This window comes from Frieseomelitta varia, unplaced genomic scaffold (assembly GCF_011392965.1).
Source record: "Frieseomelitta varia isolate USP_RPSP 00005682 unplaced genomic scaffold, Fvar_1.2 scaffold_138, whole genome shotgun sequence".
In the NCBI taxonomy this organism is placed as follows: domain Eukaryota; kingdom Metazoa; phylum Arthropoda; class Insecta; order Hymenoptera; family Apidae; genus Frieseomelitta; species Frieseomelitta varia.
In genome coordinates, this window is record NW_025109061.1 from 140,887 (window position 1) to 165,768 (window position 24,882).

Here is a 24,882-nt window from a genome sequence, read left to right on the forward strand (position 1 = left end):
ATTTAATCTCACATATTGTACAATAATATGAGTAGTAGAAATTTTTTTATCGATAATTTTTTAAAATTTTCGTTTCCAGACTTGAAAAATCTCGCCCAAATGAAACATCAGTGAAGAAATTATTTTATACTTGACCGAAAATTCTAATAACCCGATACTTTGCGAGTTACTGGAGCTTTTCATTCGGTATTGAAATATATACAGACCTGTTTAAGACAAGATGCGTGTACAAAATTACTCAAGATGAAACAAACTTACACGTTAAGTAAGTCGTATTCGTAAAACAAATTTACATAAACATTCGCTCGCAATCAATTATAAACACGCTCATTCCACCTATGTATATATATACATATAATATATAAAATCTCCATGAAGTTAACATGAGAACTGAGGAAACGATGGGCAAAACGGGGCTGGAGGACAGGCGCAAGAACGTTTCCCCGCGTCGTCGCGGCGATACCCCGGGAAAATCAAATAATCGGAATTACCAGGGACGCAAAAAGCGAAACAGGGACGCGAAACCACGACGATTATATCGGTTGGTTTGCTCCAACGGGGGAAACAGGAAATACTCCGAGATTCGGCAAAATGTCAGCGGGTATTACGGGTAGCCGTTTGCGTGGCTGTTTAATTTAACAGAAACTCTTAATAAGGTCTGTCTGTGGACGCACCTCCTCCCTCTCTCCCTCCCTCCCTTCAACTAACACTGAAACAATTTGTTTAAAGCTCCTCCACGCACGATGTGTGTACGTGTGTGTAGGATGTGCGCGAGCGTGCCACGCCATGGGAAGCTAATTAATAGACGGAATGCTTTCACGGCGCTGTGAACTCGGTAAAAGGCTTTTTGTCGTCTTTGTACACGTGTACGTGTGGCGACGTGCGCGCATCGTCGCCGTCGTCGTCGTCATCCTCTGTGAAACGTCGACGTACCGCGTTTGTCAGGAAGATACTTCGATAGAATATCTCGCGAATCGTTCAACAATCTTCACAGGTATTTTTCCAAGTGGTGTTTTCATGTTTTCGAATCGTGGAGGGGTAGTTTCGAATTTTTCGAAAGTAGGCTTAAACAGAGGTGAAATCGATTTTTTGACATTGGACAGCTTGAGAATTTTTTTTTCTTTTTTTTTTTTTTTGAAAATTGTGAAAGTTGACGACTTCGTTGTACTCTGCGAACCCTAAACTCGTAGGTTTCGATTTTACGTTCAGTTTGATAAACTGCGAGAACGAATATTTGCAATATAATATATTTACTTATATTTATATAAAAATATTTAATTTTTAAAAATTATTTATATTTATATATAATATATATTTATATATAATTTTTAAAAATTATTTATATTTATATATTTATATTTATATAAATATATTTAAAAAGATATTTATTAGATTTAGAGCAACGTGTAATGACCAAGTCAATTAAATTCCAAATCCTCATTTACTTTTAACCTATGATTAGAATGAAATTTAATCGAAGAATCGTGCGTGGGAATTTTTTTATATTTCGTTTGAACTTGTTTACTTTTCGACGTTCGAGATATGTAAATGGCTCAGAAATGAAGAAGAACGCAATTTAGATCAAGTTTTCAACAAAATTCATAGTCCCTTGGTGTTTACGTCTTCGTATCGTCGTAACTCATGCCCGCTTCAACCCTTAAAAAATGAATCTCCAACTCCGCTGGCAGAACTGTGCTAGATTCGCATCGTGAATGTTAGCGAAAGGATAAAAGATCGAACGCGTTTCCATGGAATAATCCCTCCTATGGTCTTTTGCGCGGATTACCAGTTGAAATCGCGAGTCGATTCACCGGTGCCTCGGAATCATTCGTCCGGAAATAAAAGCGAAGCTAAAAGAGAAAGAGAAAAAAAAAAGGAAGAAGGGAAAAAATGGAAAACTCTCTGGACAGATCGTTATCCGTGGAAATCCCTGATTCCATTCCTGCTCGTCCAACCTTTGGTCGCGTATTTCTCACCCCCGTGTCGATCGTGCCTCGAGATTAGGCTTGCGGGAATCGAACATAGTTATTTGTTATCGCGGTCTCGGTCTCGCGTAATGATTGAAAAGCTGAGTTGTTTCAAGGGATTTAATCCTCCACGGGGATGAATTTTTTAAAGCGAAGAAAAGATGATTTAACTTTTTGTTTGAATTTATTCATTTTTTATCGGCAGGAAGTTTTCTGTTTTCATTGTTGAGGGATTCTGTAGTGAATAGCGAATAGTTTTTAATATTTTTTTCACTTAGAATGATTTGGATTTAAATGTACACGAACGAGTCCCTGGAGGAGTTAAATCACTCTGAGTGTGTAAAATTCATAATAATTTTATGTTTCTTCCTTTTTTTCTGAAAAGAATGAAATTACATGTATACATATGATTGTTGTTATTATTCATAACTTTTTATTATATTATATTACATTATACGTTTGTTATAATTTATTATTTATTTGTAATTTTAATCTTGAATAATTGACGATACAATGACGATACAAATGCTGATGTTACAAATATTACAGAATAAACGAAACTTTGTGCAACATGAAAGTTTTCTATTTTCGAATGACAATATTGATATCAGACGTTTAATAAAAAATCGAAAGTCAATTTAATTAATTTACTAATCGCTTAATTAATAATTTTTACTTGAACGATCGTTAATGATTGAGTAAAAGGGGAAACTCTTGCTTTTAATTATCGTAATCACTGGTGTTCCAGAATTTTTAATTTTATCCAGTTCGTAGATCGTTCCGTTTCTGTAAAAGAGAACACGCACCGAAAAACACCAACAACCAGAGAAGGATATCTCTGTTTTTACAGAGGACGAAAGAATATAGCCACGCTTATTTGCATTCGTTCGCGTATTTTTACGTGCTTTCGTGTTTTTCGAGTTCGTTCGTTTAATCTGAGTTCTCGTTTCCTCTTTTTCTTTTTCTGGGGGCCATCTTTCGCTACTTTGTTCCACTAATTTCAAAGCCGTGCCAATATTTCATGTGAAATTACTCACGTGTCGTCGACCATTTCATAATCTAAATAAATAGTAACGTTCGTTGATGACGATAGATCGAATCGTTTATTTTATTTTCCAAATAACCAAATGATGCTTTGATCGAAGATTTTACGGAAGACTGTCTTTCATTGGCCGTCTGTGTAGACATGGTTGCGTACTACTTGAATAACAGGCTCTGCCCGATTCTATTTGCCCAGCCAAGTAAGTACGTCATCTCACCCGTCTGACTAGTCACCGATCTATTCTACTGTTCTGCCCATAGAAAGTCACTTAACTGAAATTTCCAGACGTTCAACCCACACTGAAATATCAGCCGGGTATTGTTCTCTGAATGATAAGTATTACTGAACATTTTCGCGATAAGTATTAAGATAATGAACTTGTTTGATTTTTACTACACCGATCATAGAAAACCACTTTAGTGAGAGTTCCAGATATTCGACCAGTGTCCAATATTAAATTTCAAATATTAAATACGTAACTCAAATGTACATATATTAAAATATTATGTACATTTAATATTAAAATTACATTGAACATTATTTATGTTAATTATAGTCAATGTATGTGAATGTTATATAATTATTTACGTATTTCTATTAAATAATATTCATATTGAAGTATAATATTAATATTAATTAAAAGTATATTTTATATATAAGATAAATATATTTATATGTTTAAACATGTTTATACATATTAAAATTTCTTATAAATTTTTAGAAGCCACAGATTAAGAAATAGAAAAAAACTTCGTTCTACATTTTCATCTTCCATGTTATAATACGAATAATTTTATAATTTTAATTTTCAAAAGTAACTTTGCTTGTGAAAATTTAAAGAGAGCGAACGAAACATTTCGCATAAACTGCTATCGTATTATCATCCGTATGTACGTTGAAAAATCCATTAGTTTATCAGATATTTTCTCTTGAATTTTGTAAAGTCTATTACGTGAAAGCTAAGGAAAGATATTGGTCTATGTCTTTATCCTTCATGCGATAAGCTTCATAAAATTAAAGTGAAACTATCTCCTAAGATTGTTCGACATAAGTAGGTTAATACTTTTCTACAGAGAATACCCACTTCATTCAAAATTACACGATTTTATCACTTCATGCACAAATATACAATTAGCATCCCCTTTGTACCGGACAAGTTTTGTAGGAACATTCTCTACAACTTCAATCCCTGGCAAGGTGTTTCCATTTTGCGAGATAAACAGAACACCCTGTATATTTTACAGTAGGCCGAAACAATTGGAAATTTAATTTGCCCGATTCGGTGAAGCCGAGCAAGTGGAATAGGTGCACGCTCGGTCGGCCGATTCTTCCCATCGAATTTCGATATACACAGTTCACATTGTTCTTGAATGATATTCGACGTTAAAAAAAAAAAAAAAAAAAAAAAAAAAAACTTGCTTCTATACGTTTGTTTAATGGACTGGAATGAAACGACAGATGACGAGTCAGGTAAAGTANAAAAAAAAAAAAAAAAAAAAAAAAATGGAATGAAACAAGAAAAAAAAAACAAAAAACTCTTCGATAGATTTGCAAACGATTAATTCGTTCTATTTACGAAAAAAGTTTCAAATCGACAACGCCTCGAATGTAATTGTCAATTGAATGAAACCTGATTCTATCGATCATTTCATTAATCACGTGAGAACGAACAATTTTCTCCTCGGTCAATTACCGAATTGTAAAAAGGGGCAGGGGACGAGAGACAAAAAGACACGAAGTCGGATGCAATTATTGTACGTGGACGATTTTCGTCGATGGCCGAATAAGGGAGAGGTAGTGAAAAAAAAAAGGGGGAGGAGAAAAATCGCGTCGAAGACAAAAGCTGGACATACATCGGTGAGCGAAAATGGCGTGCCTTAATTCGTGGAGCGCAGCCTCGCGTGAATTCGCATTTCAGCGATCCTTGTCCATTCCCAATGCGGTTTCCGCTTGCTGCGTGAACGAAATCATCTTTTGACCGCGGTGCACACCCGCATCTTTCACAGAGATATATGTGTTTGCGTTGAAATATACTGGAAATGGAAATGTGCTCGTTCTCGAATGTTTTGTAATTTCTTTTCTTTTATTTTTCTTTCTTTCGATCGTTTCTGTTTTTTAGTAGATACAGTTCTGTGATATAACGTGCATTGTATATTTGGTTATGTTAATAGGATCGATTACGTATATTTGTTTTATTTGCTTTTTTATTGTTCATTTTCAAAAAGAAAGAAGAAAGAAATTTTCGGTGTTGCCTAAAATTTTTGAAATAAAGTAACTTCATAACTGAGATGCACATTTTATTTTACACATTTGTAACTGGGAGTTGTAAAAATGGATACTCGAATGTGTATAATGTGAAAAAAGTTCTATATAAAATATGCAAAGTGAAATGTATAATATAGAGCAGATGAAACACTTTTCTTTAGGTTCTGTTTCCATAAGCAGAATTCATAAAACTTTTAAAATGCATCGTATTCGTAACATTTTAAAGGTGAATTGGATATCTATTTTTTTCATTCCATGTATATATTTCTAAATATTATAACGATTGATTCTGCATATTTTTCAACCTAATACATTTCACTAGAAAACTGACAAGTTTTGTTACGGATTTATAACCGTAAAATCATAAAATGACGCTACTGTAGCGCCACCATTGAAAATCACGGTAACGTGACGAATCATTAACCTTATGAAAATCACACGACATTGCAATAACGTCTTTACAGTATTAAGTTGTATTAAAATACAACAGAATTTCGATTAACCAGTGTAATAGTTGTACAAACAGCTCGAATAAATAATTAAAATAATTAAAATAATTTTGGAAATTTTATAACAAAAAATACTTGAATGCGAACATTCGAAATTTCGAGGAATCCATGCACTGTAGAATTTATTAATCATCAGTTTGTTGATACAAACATTAACGTAAATGATATAGTTTATTTATTAGTTATACAGTTATTAATTACGACATAACAGCAAAAATGTCCACAGTAATAAAATATGTAAACCTTTCTAAAAAAGTAGAAAAGACTTGAACATTCGAAATTGCGGGAAATTCATAATTCTATAGAATCTCTTAATTATACAGTTGATATAAACATTAATCTAAATAACACAGTTTATTTATTAACTGCACGACTTATTAATTATAATGTAACATCAATCTGAAGTCCGAAAACCAATTTCTCTTTCAGATTTCACGAAGCACGCCCTAGGAACACGGTTCTCAAGCGGATCGTACCGAGAAGAGCCATCGACACCTTCGGAAAAATAATGCGAGCGAAGCGCATCGAGGAGGAGACGCGCTTCAGATTGCTGAGGTACACGCATCGCGCCAAGTGCCGGAAGATCATTTAGTCGATCCTCGGTTTCTCGTCCTTCTGAGAAACAGTGACAAACCTCCAAGCACAGTTGTTTGTCAAACCAGAAGAGATCAATCGATCTCCGATCGATCGGTCATCCGCTGTGGCTGTGATTACGATTACGATTACGTGTTCGAGTCTCGCGTTACAAAAGAAAAAAGAAAAAGAAGAGAAATAAATAGAGAAAGAAAGAAGAAGAAAACGAAGTCAATCGCGTGTGTATATGTGTGTGCACGCGTGTGTCAGTGCGGCTGTGTGTGTCCTATGTGTACAGTGATCAAGGGAGCGGGAATCGAGGCTGGGAACGCGGAAGAATACGCTCGTGATTGTAAACTCCGCGGCTATCGATCGTTCCGCGGGGGAACGTCGCCCAATAGGAGTCGTTCTTCAGGACTTGGCTTCGAGAAACACCTGACAGTGCCCGATGCTGGATTTTTGATTTCGGCGAAACGCTGCGACTCGAATCGGACCCGACGAAAACCGGGTTAGTTCAGTCGTTTAATTTGGGATTCTGAACGGACTGAAGCCTACGACACCGAAATATACTATGAAATATACGACGCGAGTCACAGATTTGCGAAATTCGTAGAAAAAGATTTCTATTGAGAGAACACCATTTTGGACGAAACTTTTTGCTGGAATGATGATATGAATTATTAATTCTGGGCAATTTCTGTGGGACTTTCTGCTATAGAGAAGTAGGATGAAGGAAGTGTTTTGACTTTGCGAGGAAAGCTGCGATTCAGAGGGACTGAATGAAAATTTTAGTCTCACTGGGGAACAGCTAGGTTTAATTTGGGAATCTTGAATGGACCGGAGTGGACACTGAGGACTGTGAAACGCGACGCGAGCTGTAAATTTACGAAATTCTTAAAGGGAGGCTGGAAAAGATTTTTTTTGTTCTGGTCAAAGCGTTGTAATTTAAAGAAAGTTGAGAGAAATTTGGACTTCATTGAAGTGGACAACTTTTGTCCTGGATCGGAAAGGAATCAGATCCGTAATTGAAATTTGCATGAGTCACAAGTTGGAGAAATTCTCAGAAGCTTACTGATTATAAGAAGAACTGAAGAAGATTTGAAATTTGAATTTCGAGACTGAAGTAAGTCACCACGGTGAAATAGACGTCATGAATTATACATTTAAGTTATGCTACTATAAAAGGAAAAATTGAGGAAGAATTTTTGGAGCAGAGTCGAATAAAAAAGAAAAAGATAAACTAACGAAGAACTCTGAGTTCTGAAGTGAACCTTTTAGGAATACATGAAATAAAGATTCAAAATGAAATAATAAAATTGTTATCGAAGATTGTAAAACGTAGAATTGAATGAGAATTTGAATTAGGTATAAAGAACGAACGACGAAAATTCCCGCAAAGAGTTGCTGTTTTAAAAAAATAAAACTTCCAAATTTTAAACTGATTGAAATTTAGACTGACTCGGATCCGTCAAAAAATGTAGCACGAACAAATACAAATTGTATAAAAAGTTCTAATAAGGGATTGTTGTTGCGAGAAGAGGTTTTCTATAAAATTGTTTGAAAATAGTAAAAATCGAATCACGCTGAAAAATTGGTTGTTTCGATTATAGCAAAAGACACAAGTAATTTATATTCGAAAATAAGAATTCGACTAAAGTACTAAGGTAGCCAGAGGAAGAAAAGTTTGCATACGAAACTACGAGGGGCAGCCTTAAATTCGTTAAGCTTTTCGAGCTAAAGAAGAGAATTTTTCGAATAGTTAGCGACTCGTGTAAAAGAGGACGTATCTTGAGGCTTCGAAGTGCGGACGAGAAAACCCGAAACTCTTTAAAAATTCCCGTAAAAGCGGCAACGGTGAAACTTTCCGGTCGATCGAAGTGGTGTTCCGATCTATCGAGTGAGATCTTCGAGCTTCAGAAAGAGGAAAATCAGAGGGTGTACGAAGGGAACGTGATATTCCAAAGTTGGTCCATTATCTGAATATCCATCAGTTTAAAAGGAAGTCGAAGGAACGAGCTTTGGAAAGAATCCGATTCAGAAAGAAACTTGCGAGATTTTCATTTGTTATCGAAGATCTCTCTCAATTTAAAAATTCAAAGATTCCGAGAACGAAAATAATGAGAGTAGGTTTAGAAGGAAATTAAAATGACAGGTTAAAAAGCGAATTCTAAATATCGGAAATTTGAAAGGAAGTGGCTAGATTTTACATTGTTTTCCAATTTGTTGCGGGATTCTTGGACTGAAAGGAATTTGAAAGTGAAAGTGCCATTAATTTGATATTCGATTTTCATGATTTAAATAATTGAGAAGAAATAGAAAAGAAAGAGTCGTCTCGAGGGAAGGAATCTCGAGATTCTGCGACTTATTACAAAATTCTTGTGGCCAGGAAATTTCCAAATCAACATTTAGAAGGAAAGAATTCAATTTTCCAGTCAGTCACGAGATTTCTCGGTTGTTTCAAAACAATCAAATTCCGCGATTCCGAGTCTGTGAAAACTTGAACAGCGTATCACGCGATCCGCGAAAAGACTGGACTCGTTAGGAGAACGAGATCTCCTGGATTTCATCGCAAAAACGGTGCACGGATTTAGGACACAGTCGGGGGAAGCTGAGAAATTCTCGGTAGCGAAGCCACGAGGCCGTGAAATCGTTCGGGAAGAAGCCCGAACGTGACTAATTTGCCGGCGCTGTTGCCAAAATACGTTGTGCGAGCGACGAGACACCGTATCCGGAAATCGTGGCGGATCCATCGTCTTCCGTCGTGGCAAGAAAGACGTTCGAAACTCTCGTGAAACACGGGTGATAAAAACGACACGGGCGAGAACGTCGATTGGTGAACAACGTCGATTTTCCGGCGTCCGCGCGGCCGACGGTTGCACGAAAATTGTTTCGCCGAAGTAGTTCACAAACTTACGATAAGGCGTTGGAACTCGAGGCGGAAGTTTGAAAAAAAAGAGAAAAGAGAGACCTTATTTTTAATTCGAGGAAGTAGCTTCTGGAACTTGGGGAGCGTTACACCGAGGGCGACTTAAGGAGACTTCGAACGTGAATAATTAATATCTTTAATTAATATTCTGTGATTTATGAGCGCGAAAACTGTCGGCGAAAGGCGCGTTCAAGCGAGGAATCAAAGAAATATTAAGGAATTACAGTGGAATAACGAAGTGCGAAAGAGAAATTATGACTAGCGAATTGAGAAAGTGAAGAAGAGAGGAATTTGATTAAAATTCTACGGGCAGTGTTCCTCTTGTTGTAAGTCAAAGAAGTATTAAAAGATTAGCAAATTAATTCGAAAAATTTAATACGAAAACGAAATAATTTGTTTCTATCAGAATTCTACTGTAAGAAACTGCTCTTTCTTACAAGCTAATTCTAACGACGTCGAAGGAGTTGTAATTAATTTCAAAAATCTCGCGGAAACGAGGGAATCTCGTTCTTATCGAAAATTTCCACGAAATTCAGTTCTCCTCTATTTAACAGGTCAAAGAAATTTTTATATAGATAAGAAGAAATTTACTTGCGAAAGTAAAGAAAATTTTATCTTTATCAAAATTCAACGAAAGTCACGCAGTTTCTCTTCGCTCTTCTTCTAAATCATCTTTCTCGCGCGAAAAAGAAAAAGAGATTACAAAAAGGAGCGCTGGATTAATTCCAGAGTATTACAGCTGTATCAAATTTTGATTACAAAACCAAAGAAGCTACGATTACCAAAAAAACAAAAAAAAAAAAAAAGAAAAAAAAATTCTACGAATATCATACGGTTCCACTTCGCTGTAACGCGTCCGAAAGAATCCTAAAATCATCGCAAATTCGATCTAAAAAGAAAATTTAGAGGAAATTGCAAAGCGACGAAAGAGCCTCTCGCGACTGCTCCACGTTCGTGAGTGAACCTTTGCACGCGAAGACGCCAAGAAACAGGAGGAACGGCTGCAGACGAATCGCGTGGAGCAAAGGTCTGAGGAAACCGGGGTAGAGACGCGATGGTGGAACGGGCAGAAGGAGAATCGAACGAGCAACGTCAGCGTGCCGATGCGATTTACTCGATGCAGTAGAATCGTGACACGTCGAACTCGAGGAGTTTTCCCCGCAACGAGCGCGAGATGAACGAGCGCCATCGTGGACGAACGGTGAACCGGAAGTCCGCCGGATAAAGTGAGAAAACTGGAAGAGGGGGAAGGGGGCGTCAATCGACGTCGGATAGCTTAAATAAAATCGAAGTGAAATCTTGTTAAAGCCGCTCGGAGGCGCGGAGAAGTCGATCGAAAGGAGAGGATCCAGCTGGAATTAGCGTCGGACGGGGGGTGTGACGAGCACTCGAGAGACCGGAAGTGTCGGTGAAATAATTGGGCCGGCGGTGTTCTCGAAGGGAGAACACGAATAGAATTTCAATCGAACGGGAGGGGGAGAGATCGAACTCTCTCTCTCTCTCTCTCTCTGCCCCTTTCTTCCTCCCCTGCGAGACTCTCCTCGGAAGAATTTATTTCGTATAATTTCAGGGAGTTTTCCGGGCGTCTCAGGGAGGGAGGGGATTGAATCGCGTATATTGGCGATTCGTTCGTGCTGGAAAGTCGAGGAGCAACTTGACGCTCGGGCGGTTTCGACACGCGATTCCGGTGATCGGTGGGACTCGCAGCTTGTTCGACGCAGCTTCTCCGGTGCTCGCGTTAAACACGGAACACGAACAGGGTGGTTGCGCGCTCGTTGATGAGAAGAACGAAGTGTTACGGGGTGGCTACGTAAAATTGAACAGACGCGGAGCACTACCTAAAGACACGAGTATCAAGTTTCACGCGACATCGTAAGAACATCCATAGACACTCTGAAATTCTCTTCTCTGCGTGGTGTGTACGTGTATGTGTGTGTTTGTGTGCGTGAATTTCTTTCCCGAACTTCAACGAAAGACTCTCGAGCGAAATAATCTCAGGCGAATAACCAAAGGGTTGTGCATTAATTCCTGGGGATTGAAAAGCCCCCTCTTGAATATAAAACAGAAATAAATGTCGTGTGTAAAAGACGCGAATGTGAAATGATAAATATCGAATCTTGAAAAAAAAAGATTCCACGAAATCGATAGTACGAACTGAAGTACCAAAGGTTGTGTGGCGCGTTTACTCCTCGACAAGGAGATCGTCAATGAGAGTGACTTTGAAAATAAAATAGAACAGAACGTAACAAAAACAGGTGTCGCCCAAAGCCGCGAGAAGAGTCGAGTGACAAATTTCGAACTTTCATTTGAAAATTCAACAGAGCCGATAGACTCTTTGGATTTCGGCGACCGGTGAGTTCTCCGCCGAAAAGTCAGAAGTAAGAGGATAACGCAAGTAGTAGGTGCTTGCCGGATGACTCGAAGACGCTCGGATGGTCTCTGTGTTTAAATAGGTACGTTTATAGAGCGCGAGGGAAAAGAAGGGTGACTCAGCCGAGTCAGGTTCCATTAGCGAAAATTCCCCCCGGCTGAAAGAAGTAATTAGATCGATCGATCCGCGCTAATCCGGCTGGCGGCGACCGGCTGATCCGTTTAGCAAACTGCGAGCCGAAATAGAGGGGAAGTTAGCCGGTCGACGAATGGAACAATACGGGAAATCAAACGTTGAGGGAAATTAGCCGCCTGGAGGAGCGCGACGACGGGCGAGGCTGAAGTAAAAAGGATCGAGACACGGTCGAAGGAAGTTCCGTGGGAAGTGACGAGCTTCTGTTGCCAACGATGGCGTTCGTCGACGGTGAATAGTGACTCTCGAGGACGTTAACAGGTTTGATTGTTCTTTCCCGCGAGCTGAGTCGGTTGGAAATATTGCAGATTTAACGAGAGGAATTTTCCTACGAGTATTATAAATGTGTCGATATTTGACGAAAAAAATAGGCGAGAGAAGGTTGGAATGATTGTTGGGCATGATTAATATGAACAGGGATTGGTAAAGTGATTAGTGAAGTATTTATTTGGAAGGTTTGACGGATTAAAGGGACAATCTCGATGGGATCTTCTACTTTTGACTGTGTTTTCACGAGACTATGTCAGCGGTTGTTTACTACTGAGCGAACTTGAAGCGAGATAATTGAAAGAGAAGAGTTTGCGGAGGAGCAAGAGAAAGAGAAGACCGACCAAATTAAATCAAAACCAGAAAATAAAAGGTTGCTGGAAATAGAGAAGAGGATTCGTCGTTTCCCCTGCGTCTTCGATTCTCCCCGTGAACGTGAATCCGATAATTAACAGCCGACTAAAATTTAAATACAAAGAACCGTAAATCCTTTGAAACATTCGAGGAATCCGTCTCTAGCTTCCAATTAAAAGTTATATCCGACCGAGGAAATGATAAATCTTCCAGAACATTTAGGAAACTCAAGCAAATGAGAAAGACAAAGAATCCCATTGTTCCTTTAACTCGCAAGTACTCCGGGGCGTATAAAGATCTCAGTTAATTAAAGAAATCTCGACAACCTCGCAGAACGTTCAAAATTTTCTGCAACATTTAGAGGACAAAGAATCGTCTACCATCTGCTATCGTTTGCAACAATTTTTTAAAATATTGATCAATCAACAGCCTTCTGTAAACAGAAAAAAAAAAAGAAAAGGAACGCGAAGCATTGAAAGAACTGTAAAAGATACCTTAGTTTCCAAAAATCCATCAGTTCTCCAAAATACTCAGAATTCGATACCGAATTGAAACCAAGAGAGAAAGAAACTCTCCAAAATATTCAAAGAGCACGAAACTAAGAAAAAAAAAAAAGGAAACAAGAACGCAAAGAATTTATAGTAGCTCTCGCTTCAACTCTTCAAGCAAACAAACCCTCAAAGACGATCGAAGATCAACCCCGAAGCCCGGTCTCAAAATTTTCGTGAAAGAGTCGAAGGAACGAGAAAAAGAAGAGAGAAAAAGAACACCGAGAAAGAGAGAGAGAGAGAGAGAGAGAGAAAGGAGGAAAAAGGATCGAGCTGTTGGTCGAACGCGAAGGATGAGATCGCTTGGAAACGAGCGATGATCAGTCGTTGATCGATCGATCGTCAGTCGCGTCGCGATGGAGGTGATCCAGCCGATCGTGCGACCTTCTTTCACTAGAGTCGCTGGAGGGTGCGGATTCGGTGGGTGTTTGTTCAGCCGGAAGTGGTCGTCGGTGGTTCGAGACGCGGCGCGACAGCTTGCCAACTAAAATGCGAGAGCTGAACGCGACCGCATGTGCTGCCCTGTACGAGCGCGTCGAGTGGTCCGGCCCGTGGATCCTGGTTACCCTGATCGTGCTCGCGATCGTCAACGTGATGGTGGTCCTGGGCAACGTGCTGGTGATACTGGCTGTCTATCACAGCAGCAAACTGCGAAACGTCACGAATATGTTCATCGTCAGCCTCGCGGTGGCGGATCTCATGGTCGGCCTGGCTGTGCTTCCGTTCAGCGCTACGTGGGAGGTTTTCAAGGTGAGATCATCCTCTTCAAATGTCTACGTCTCCTTTGCTACCGTTAGTTTTGCATTTATTTATATTGTATTTTTTATTTATCAGTTTGTCTATTTATCTATTTATTACATCTCTCTCATTTATCGTTTCATACTCCTTAGATTTCTCTATCTTTTTATCGTCGGTTCTGTATTTATTAGTTCTATATTTTTATATGTTTTATGTTTCTCTCGTTGACTTTATTCAACATGTTTGCGAATATATTTAAAAGATCGAGCTAATCGTCTCGATGCGTGATCTTTCTTCGCGAATGATCTGAGGCGGAAGCTCGGTATTGATTATTAAAAAAATCATCGTCTGAGAAACGCAGCTCGTCGTTTTAGTTGACTCGTTTGAAACGAAACGAACGACGCAACTCTTTCTCGCGAAAACATCATTCAAGAAAAGAGCTTAGTTCTCGGATTTATTGCGGGGACATTATTCAAGAGGAGAGCTTAGTTCTTGGATTTATTGCAAAAGTATCGTTGGTTAATGTTGGTTAATTCTCTGCCATGTTTTGTTCTACTATTTACGTCGTTTAAGTGAACTTCAGTGATTTATAAACATCAACGAAGCGAGTGAAGTTTCAAACGCAAGGCGCTGAGATCAACTCGTCAAAGTAATGCAACTCTCGCGAAGCAAAGAAACAGAAAAACATTCCGTGTAACAATCTCTTCGAACCAGGCAAGGTAACAAAACAAAATTCTCATCCGACGAAATGAATCTACAGTAAATATCGTCTGCAACGATCCCTCGAAAAATGATAAAATTCTCACGGCACGGAAAACACCAATACCGCAGTAAACACCACGTGCAGCGAAATCCTAGAAACCCGGCCATCCGCCTCCATCCCTTCGTTGAAAAAAAAAAAAAAAAAAAGAAAGTGTTCGGAGAAACTCTTTTATAGCAGCGAACACAGCCGCAGAGTAATATCACGCTCTATGCATCGAAATTAAAACGCCTTAGCGTCAAATAGGAACGAAACACTTCAAAGAGCGGCGAACACCAGAAATGCTGCACCCCAATCGATCGACGATTTTTCATCGTTCGCAGCAGCGAGTCTCGCCTGTTGCCCTTTGATCTCTCGTCCATTCGACGTTCCACCGACCAAATCGATCGATCCCTTTTCTTCCTCTTCCTTTTTTTCTTCCCTTTTTCGTTCCTCTCTCACCCCCCCCCCCTTTTCTTTGTACGCGCAAGAAGCGCAAGCATAACCGGTTTTAACCGAGGCGAGTCGCTGCATCCACGGCGTGGTGGATACCGAGTTTTCGAGTGCTCTCGAGTGCGTACCTGCGACGAAAATTCGAAACCCCGTGACGAACGAGGGGAGGAATATCGGGGCGAATTCTAGCTAAACGTTCGTTTCACATCCGGCACTGTTACCGCGATTTTCCGCAGAGTATGTTGCATTTTTTACACGGGGTTTTTTTTCGCGTATGTCTTTTTTTCCAGGACTTTTTCTCCCATCCGAAAAGTGAAAAGTCGAAGCGCGTTTCGGCAGAGTTTTTTTCTGGTTTGTCGAAAACGGACGGATTTCTGTTTTAGCGAATTTGTAGTCAGGCTCAATTGGGATCGGGTATTTTAACGATTTGTTTCTTTTTATTATTATTTCTCTGCTTTGTGTACGACGTTCGAGGTGTAATGTTTGTATTGCTATTTTTTTAATCGAAAGAAACAATAGTTATCCTCATTAGGGAAGAATTTACAGTCTACAATTTAGGCAAATGTAACGATTTTTCATCGACTTATTCGAACAAATAAAATATATAAATTAAAATATATAAATTATTAATATGTAAATAAAATATATAAATTATTAAGTTATAAATATAACTTAATAATGTATAAATGCATATATAACTTAATAATGTATAAATAAATAAATATATATATATATATAAATAAAATTGGTTCAAAAATCGTGGACGAAACGAAATCTCTTTATCTTTCGTGTTAACCTTCTTAGTGCACCTTTGGGTGCTTGGAATTACCAAAGGTCTAAAAGAATACGGGAGCGTGTAAACAAATTAAAAATGCATAATTTTTCTTCTTATATGTTCATTCAACATAACGTAATACGTTATCTTCCTCGAATCTACAAGTGTTTCATTGCTCATTGTTTAATACTCCAGTATGGATTAGACGCTCATAGTCGAATGTTATTTCCGTTTAAACGAAATTCTTCGGTGTCCAGCAAAGATTGAAAACAAGAGGAAAGAATATTATTCGCGAAAGCCGTGTCAAGAATATCTCTGGGCAATTATCTCGGCTATTTAAGCAATCAGCTGATATACCCGACACGCTATCACCGCGAGCCCCGAAGAATTCGCGGCAAAAAGCGTGCGGACGAAATAACCGCGAACTGGGGGATGAGTTAGGCGCAACAGTTTGCCGGGCTTTCATCCTTCGTTTCTTCCTGGCCAGATTCTCTCTGATTCAACCCCCAAAAGATGAACGTTTCTGGCTGAAGAGGGATGGGGGAGGAGAAGGTGAGGCTGGAGCCACCCTAAAGATTGTTGCGCCTAGTATTCCACTTGGGATTTCAACTTGGTGCTAGACGAAATTCCAGACAGGCATTGGATTTGTCATTCTTTCGTCGAGCGTGTTTGCCCGAGGAGTTTTACGCAAGGAAGCAATTTATTACCTCGCCTCTGATTTAGATTTTCTTTGTTTTCTTCCGTCTCTGGTTTAGATCTCCTTCATTTTTCTTTGCTTCCTTTATTCCGTGCTAGACGGATCTCGAAACGAACGGGATTTGTTTCCTTTTTCCCCATTGGAAAACGGGTGAAATTGAAGGAATTTCATAGCACGATATAGTGCTGAATTTATTTTATTAGATTTTTAACCTTTACTTTTAGTCCTAATTTCTTCAAGCTAGATTTCTAGATAGATTTTATTATTTATATTCTCCACATAGAATTTATCATTTGCGTTATCAACTGTCCAGATTTTTAGCTAGACAAAATTTATCGTTCTTTTATCGAATGAGGCGAATAAAAGATTTTCACACGAGAAAATGCTTCACTGTACATTTATAACAACATTCAGTCTTCTTGTCTTAAAATATCGTGTTACATGCTCGTGCTGCGAATTATGGTTTTCGGTTTGAAAAGAAAAAAGAATTAGAGTATCACGCATTTTGAATTAGACATTCAAATTCTTCAGTTTAAGAATCAGAAAGTTTCATCTAATTTGATGTTATAATTATTCATGTTTATCCAAGGCGTTTAGAAAGAAAATCATCAGACAAACGCTCGTCCATTATTTATTAAAATGATGGATTTCAAATTTATTCAAAAATATTTTACGCGAAATGTGTACGTACGTGTATGAAGGAAGAAAAATTTATTGAAACTGAGAGAGGAGTGAGATAATGAATATTTGAAATGCAGGAATGTAAAATAATGTCAAATGTAAAATAAATTTTCGCTAGAAATGTATTAGGCTGCTAGGGAGCCTTGTGTTTGACATGAAAGATGATAATGCGCTCAACAAGTCAAGGGAAAACAGTTGTTGCGTCCTTTGGACAGATAGTAGCGGCGTGCTTAATTTAGGAAAGTAAAGAAAGTTGTAAAAAAAAAGAGGATGAAATGATGTCGGCATGTTGACTGTAGCAAAAGATTACATTTACGGCGGTTAGAGCAAGAAGATGATGAATAGGGTATAACGTGTATACCGCACTGCGCATTTATATTCATTTCAAATATATTTTGCCTGCATAATGGTAATATAATTATAAAATACTTCGTTTGAAAAAAATTGTATCCCGTCCTAATTTCGTTGATTCTGTGAATACTGTGAATTCAAATTAATTTCGCTACAGTCCAACGTTTGCTTCGTTATGTTTCACCAAAAAAAAAAAAAAAAAAGAAAAATTTCCCTCAAATTCAGTTCGTTCGTGGTCCCTTTTGATATGAAATTTATTTTTATAATAATATTACGATTGATAAAACACCTATATTAGTATTTAAATTTATGTACAGGTTTCTTAATAGATTAATTGTGTTAATAGGAAAATGGTAAATTTGTTAAGAGTGATTAAAACAATCAGTTTGTAATTTTTTTTTTTTATCAAAATTTTATAGATCCACCACGATGCATTCTCAGAGATTTGATTCATTCGTCACAAACATATAAATAAAAGCTCTTTTACAGATAATAAATAAATGTATGAATTGAAACGTTTATTTCTCTGATACATTCTTTAATCATCGTCGGTAATTCCAGTGTTAACAATATTTTTGATTTTACCTTCAACGATAATTTAATCAATTCAACCTAATCTGACAGAAACGCGTAAAAAATTCCGAAAATAACAAAAGATTGATAAAAATTTAGACTAAAGAATCAAAAGAGTTGAAAGATAGAAGATAAAAATTAGAATAAAATACTGGGAGAGTAAAGAATGTTATTGCAACAAATGAGGAAAGGTCACCGCGAGACACCGAAAGAATTATTCGAAATAAAAATTTAAACAAAAAAAGATAGAAACGCAGATAATGAAAAAGAATCGAGTAGAAAATCTAAACGCGTGGAAACTGAGGTAACCGCTGGGAAGCAACCCATTCTAACCCATTCGCCATATCAGATGAACATCTAATGCCGTTGTAAAAGCGGGAATAATCCTCGTGATTCTTTTACACGCCATGAAACAGCTTTGGGGACACGTTCTCCCAAAGCACTTCAACTCCTTTTCACGCGGGAGGAAAATCGTACCCTCCTCGACACAATATACCAAGGCTATCGCTCGCGTATTCATCGTTCGATACTATAGTCTCGCTATTGAAATAAGTTCACGCAGCCAGGAAACTTCGGGGTGGGTCTATAAGAATACTTGAAGAGAAGTGAGAGACGCAAAAAAAAAAAAAAACGCGAGGACCAGAGCTCGAGATGGAAAAAAATTTGAAATGAACTTTTGTTTCTTGAATTGCAAGTAAAGGAGGGGGGGGGGTGGATATTTGTTTATTTTATTTTTAATCGAGTCGGTGTGTTTCTGAACAAATGTACGAAATCCAATAACCTGTGGAAATGGCCGTGTTATAATTTTCACAGTATTCGCACGTATGAATAATTTTGTATAGTTCAGCTTTTTCGCGAAAGCAGACTCTTTGTACTCTCAAACAACGTTAAACAAATGAAATAAATAGACTGCGTTGTATTTATGCGATTTCGTATTTTTACAAAGAGAGGGGAAAAAAACGGAAACTGTGTAGAAATTTTGTAATTGGAAGTTATGTACATCGACTTTGGTAGTAGCTTTTTCCGAAATTTTCAAGTTTCATTGGCGTTGTGAAACAAAACGAAATGCAATTACCGCTATTATTATTGGTGTTTAATTCTCCATTGTCAAATCTGTCTTAAAGTAAATTGCTTCCTTAAGTAATCCAAAGTTCTCTTCACACTTTTTTGAAAATCTAGAGCAGTAAAAGAATCAGACACGATCGCGAAGGATTAAACTTCTCTATGGATAATACGCTTGGAAATATTTTAAATTAGCACGAGGCATTCGAGCGCAATTTAAACGCAAGAAACATTCAAACTCGCCTCTTTTTGTCAAACTCGATTCCACGAAAAACCCTCGAAAATCCAGCCGGGAAAATGCTTTTTTTTTCACATTCATATTCACCTCGCGAAAATTTGCTGGAATTACCTATTGAACCTGTCGAAAACGTAAAAGAGGAAAGAGTAAAAATTCCAATCTAAAGGAAGAAACAAAAAAAGAAAAAAAAGAGAGAGAGAGAGAAAATACGACGAATTCTCCAAACAACCCAATAAATTCCCTGTGTTTCTGCGGACGTTCATGCTCTTCGGACGAGCTTCCCCAAATTTCCCCGGAAGTGCACAAGTGACCGCAAAACGGATCGATAACTAATTCGTCCCGAATAACTTGCAAACGTGTGCAAACCGCACCATGTGATCGACGTGCAGCTACATACATACATACATACATACATACATACATACATACATACATACATACATACATACATACATACATACATACATACATACNGTATTTATGTACGAACATGTACAGGGAACTTGGGTTAATGATTTCAATAACGATTCCCGGTGATGAACAAGAAGAGAGTTAATTAGTACCCGTGGAACGCTTATCTCCGAATATATTCCGCTGGTCAGTATTACTAACAAGCGCGCGCTATTATAAGGGATGCTGTAGGTGGCGCGGCGGCGGGGGTTGGATTAATCGAATCGAACACGAGTCGAGAACAGGAGTCCGAGGGTAATTCGAAACAGGTGGTTGCACCGGCCAGCAGCGTGTTCACTCGCTCGCCAATCCCACCGTTACACCTGCTGCGTGCACTCATGGATTCGCATTATGTGCGAGTAACGTCTCCGCCGAGATGGCGAGCAAGAGTCACCGTGCGTTAGCGTCTTAGCTCGATGATAATGTGCGTCTCGTAGGTGGTTGATGAACTTTGGATAATCGGGCGAATGGTGGCTGCCTGGCCACCTGGAAATTAACTGCAGGGTGAAAGTTGCATTTGCGACGGAAATATGTAACAAATGTATGTTGGATTATTAATTGAATTGGAGTATGGATTGATATTTTTCAATGGAATTTGTTTATTTATTTTCAAAGTGAGTGGACATAGCTGGATTTACTCTGCTTCGCTTTACAATATAAATGTCCGAACGTTTTACTTTGCAATGTTACTTGTTACTTTTTAAATATTTTTTTGTTGCTTTCGCACGGCATTTCATTGGAGATGTTTAACGCAACGAATTATTAATTCGTTGGGGAGCAAATTCGTTTACAATATTATTGAGTTCTAGGTTAGATTCGATTTAGGTTTAGATATATATTTATATTATATTACATCATAATTACTATGTATTTATTTATACTACATTATGCGTATATTGCCTATAATTTCATTCTTATATTCACATTATCAAATTCTATTTCTTCTAAATATTGAAACTGCGAGGAGGAAATAGGATTCAATGAAATTTTAAGACTCAAGATACATCAGTTTCCCCAAATTTCACAAGTTTGTAAAGTCCAAATAGACAAGAAGAAACATGAAACTTTTACAGCCACAGTATTGAAAAAAAAAAAAAAATGAAATTTGGCGATTTAAATTGATCGAGAGACATTACAAACAAATTTGACATATAACATTAATCCTTAGCCAATTACGACCATTATTTCGAGAGTTATTTTATCGAGATCAACCTTTCACAGTCACCCTTTCCCTCGTAGATGATATTTTTTCGATAAAAGTATTTTCGAAATAGTGCAAGACGTCGACAAGAAGGGAAGCTATAACGCAAATGTGCAAATCCTCTCTCAAAAGAAAGCCGGTGGCCGTTTGAATCGAAGGTAAAGTCGCGTAGTCGAGCGACTTTTCTCGAACCAGCGACATTTTCCCCGGCAATAGGATATACAGAGTATTGGTTTCGGTGTTCGAGAGAAGACGAGGAGATTGAAACGGAGAATAGGGGGTGGATGAAGGGTATTGTACGTTGCGGAGGATGTATCGTTGCGGAAACGTGGAGTCCAAACGCGACTGTGCGACTCGGCCCCCTTGAAAACGTACGAAACGAGGCCATAACTGGAAACCATAAGGTCATTCTGAGAAATTTATACGAGACCAGGCGAATGAGAATTCCAGCTCCACAATGAAGGAGCTTGGATCGTTCAGTTTTTAGGTCGTTTCAGTTTACACTGTCGTTCGCGATAAAACATAAAACTTGTATCAGAGAAATTAACCCTACGAATACCGTGTCGACGTCACTGGTGACTCGTCGTTTTGAAAACGATTACGCACGCAGTGAGAAGCTACATATTTCGTGTGAGGCGAAAAATGACACCACCATCACCACAGCTCGATTTTGCGAGAATTTTCAGATGTCCTGGTATTCTCCCATCTCGGTAAGGGTAGAAACAAAGCAAAGCCTAGGAAAAAGGATCCTTGGCTGGCACCAAAAAGTCACGTAGCAACATTTGGTCTCTTGGCAACAGTCAGTCAGTCTTTCGTGAGGAGAGAAGCAGTACACATCTCCCAGACTCGTATCATACACGCAATATTTGTATAGTTAGTGAAACACAATCCACCATACAATCATCCTTTTTGTTACAATAAGCGTGCTAGGTTTTGTTTCTGTATAGGAAGTAATAATGCGATTCATGCAAAAGGAATGTTTGTAATGCCCACTCAACAAAATCTAAAAAATTATGTGTAATAAATGCAATACTTTGCAATACATGTAATTTTTTTATTATTTTTTTTTTTTGTATACATACAACAAAAATCCGAGCATAATTTGAAATCTATTACATTGTGTTATAGTAACGAGCTCGAACAATCGTAACTGTGCTCAGTATTGGTGGAGGTTTCTTGAGCCGCTATGTGTTAGTGAAGTATCGGTGTGAGTCAGCAGTGACTCCGGCATGGGTTACTTTGCTGAAGGTTAAAATGCAGAGGAAATTTTACAGTTATAGCAATAAGTAACACAAATCTTTTGTTCACATATTTCACGAGAAATTGTGCGCATCGTAAAAGTTAGGAAATTTTTATGAAAAATTAATGTGAATTGATCGTTTCGATCACTCTGGTTATTCTAGTGTGAAAATCGATGAAGAAATAAATTAAACTTAGGTTTATGTAATATTCAGTTTAATATTAAATTCATTTTTCTTTTTCTTTCATTTTTAAGAATATTTTCATATAATTTCATTTCCTTTTAGAAGATAGAATGTAGAGTTGTTTTCTAATTAACAGTACTTGTTACGATCATTTTTAAATTTTCTGAATGAGCATCTTTGAGAAAAAGGGGCAAGTTGGTATGTTAAGCTTTTAAACATTTTTTAAACACACTTATGTATATTCTAACAACGAAGTAATTTCTAGATGAAATAACAAGTTTTCCTCGAAGCATCACATATTGAATCAGTCCTAAAGATTTTTGTAAAAAAACACTTTATTAAAAGCCTGAATAGTCTCAAGTTTATTTCATCAACCAACATAGAGAAGAGACAGATCATTTATACATGTTTTGAAAATTTTTATTGCTGAATTTTGAGGGTATTTGTTACCAAATTGCGAATTTTTGTGCATTTACAAAAAATTTGAAGTTACGAAAACGCAAGAGTATACACAAGATATAAACAAACTTCCACCCAAGTTCCATTATTTGAATTTCAATTTGCACGAAAATTCGCAGTCCATTTACGACAATCATCTCGCCGGTTCGATGAAAAATTATAAAGCGAGTAAATTTGATTTGGCGGCTAATGGATTCTTCCGTATGACTCGGCTTCCTAAGGTCTGGATATTCGGTGACCTATGGTGCTCCATCTGGCTGGCGGTGGACGTATGGATGTGCACGGCGTCGATATTGAATTTGTGTGCCATCAGCCTGGATAGATACTTAGCGGTGACCAGGCCAGTCAGTTATCCTCAGGCAAGTACCATTTACCGATTATTCGATTTCGTGGCACAGGTGTGCCGGTACGGGAACGCTCGATGAAGCCATTTGTCTCCTCCGGGTTCCTCTCTTCTCTTCTGCTCCTCTGTTTCCATTCTCGACTAGTTCCTCTATCCGACGTTAGCCCTTCCAAGAGCTTAATTGGTCGATCGTTTGTTCAACACTCGCAACATTTGACTTTCGCGGCTGATTTGTGATTGCTGTTGCCATTCTATCTCGCGAAATTTGAATTGAAAAATCGAACCTTCGGAAGGATGTAGCTGACATTATAAATTTTTTGTTGGAATGAAATATATATGAGGAATATGTGCTCACAATATAAAGATTACTAGTTTGTTAGTAACATTATTAGTGATTTTAAATGTTTTAGTATTTGCATAAAGTTTTTTTTATGTATACGTTCCTGTGTAGTAATAAAAAATAATAAATGAAATTAAAGTATAATAAGAATGTTATTAATACATTATTACAGGAATATATGAAATATCCAAAGTAGAGTGATCGTTACGATTTTTTTGCACTTTTAGACATTATTGATTCGCAAACACTTCGAACGAAGTAAGTCTCTAGCGACTGCAGAATATTTCTAAAGATTCTTGTAGGTTTTCAAAGATTTCTAAAGGCGTCGAAACATTTCTAAGGATTCTTAACGATTTTCAATACTTTTTTATAAACCTTCGTTTGAGATTCCGAAATATTTCCAAGCCGTTATATATATCCAATAATCCTAAATAAATCCTTGGCAATGGTAAAAATGGTGAAAATCTATTAGAAATTTATAAATTGAAATTTAAAAGATATGAAATCATTATGTGATAATTAAATTTTTATCTCACTAATTATTCTTTGTTTTGTAATAAAATATATCATAAATATTATTCCAAATTTTAACATACAATAATATTCTAATTTCCAGTTACTCAATTTTCACGTTATTAGTAAATTATTTTATTCTTTAGTCTCTGACAAATTCTGATCAATCTCAGCTAAATTTCTTTAGCGGCTTTGCCCAATTTTTATTATTTCGCTACCGTTTCTTTAACAAGAGGTCCATTTTATTACAAGATGGGGAGGTCGAAAAAATTATATAGTTCTTGTTACTTAAAAAAAAAAGAACACCATATTAAAAAAGTTACAAGCCGGCGAAATAGCCAAATACTAGGAATTTACTGTCACATTACCAATATCAAACTAGAAATTTACTCACATATTGATAGTAATCTTATATTACTGTCAATACATCGTTCAATTTTTATTTTTATTCTACCAATATTTTAACAGTGGTTGAAACTCTGTTGTACCCTTAAAAATCTAGATCATGTCACCGAGGAGAGCAAGGCTGCTGGTGGCAACCGTGTGGATCTTGAGCTTCGTCATTTGTTTCCCACCCCTGGTCGGCTGGAAAGACAAACGGGTAACTATCATCAGTTTTGTTCGCTCGTTACACGGTGTCTTTCTACTTTCTTGCGCTCGTTTCGCAGTCTCATCCCACGTACAACATGACGTCCGCACAGAACGGACCGTTCAACACCACCACCATACTTATCCCGGTGAAACCCTGTCCCTGGATCTGCGAGCTGACCAACGACGCTGGCTACGTCGTCTACAGGTAACGAAAAATAGAGTAAAACGACAATGGATGTC

The 24,882-nt window shown here is 37.7% G+C and overlaps 1 protein-coding gene across 10 annotated transcripts in view; it reads left to right on the top strand.

Annotated features, from left to right (window-relative positions):
• The window catches only part of LOC122531665 (octopamine receptor Oamb), a 140,049-nt gene that overhangs the window by 107,056 nt on the left and 8,111 nt on the right, over positions 1-24,882 (top strand). For 8 of the 10 annotated variants that reach the window (XR_006307356.1, XM_043659772.1, XM_043659788.1 and 5 more), the window contains 4 exons: positions 6,213-13,764; positions 23,077-23,214; positions 24,554-24,652; positions 24,720-24,847. Coding sequence is in view for 9 of the 10 variants with exons in the window: in XM_043659772.1 (XP_043515707.1) it covers positions 13,504-13,764; positions 23,077-23,214; positions 24,554-24,652; positions 24,720-24,847 (626 nt within the window). In the remaining variant the exon portion in view is untranslated. Of the gene's footprint in view, positions 1-6,212; positions 13,765-23,076; positions 23,215-24,553; positions 24,653-24,719; positions 24,848-24,882 lie in introns of those variants that run through there. The other 2 variants (XM_043659813.1, XM_043659836.1) reach the window with 2 other exon arrangements.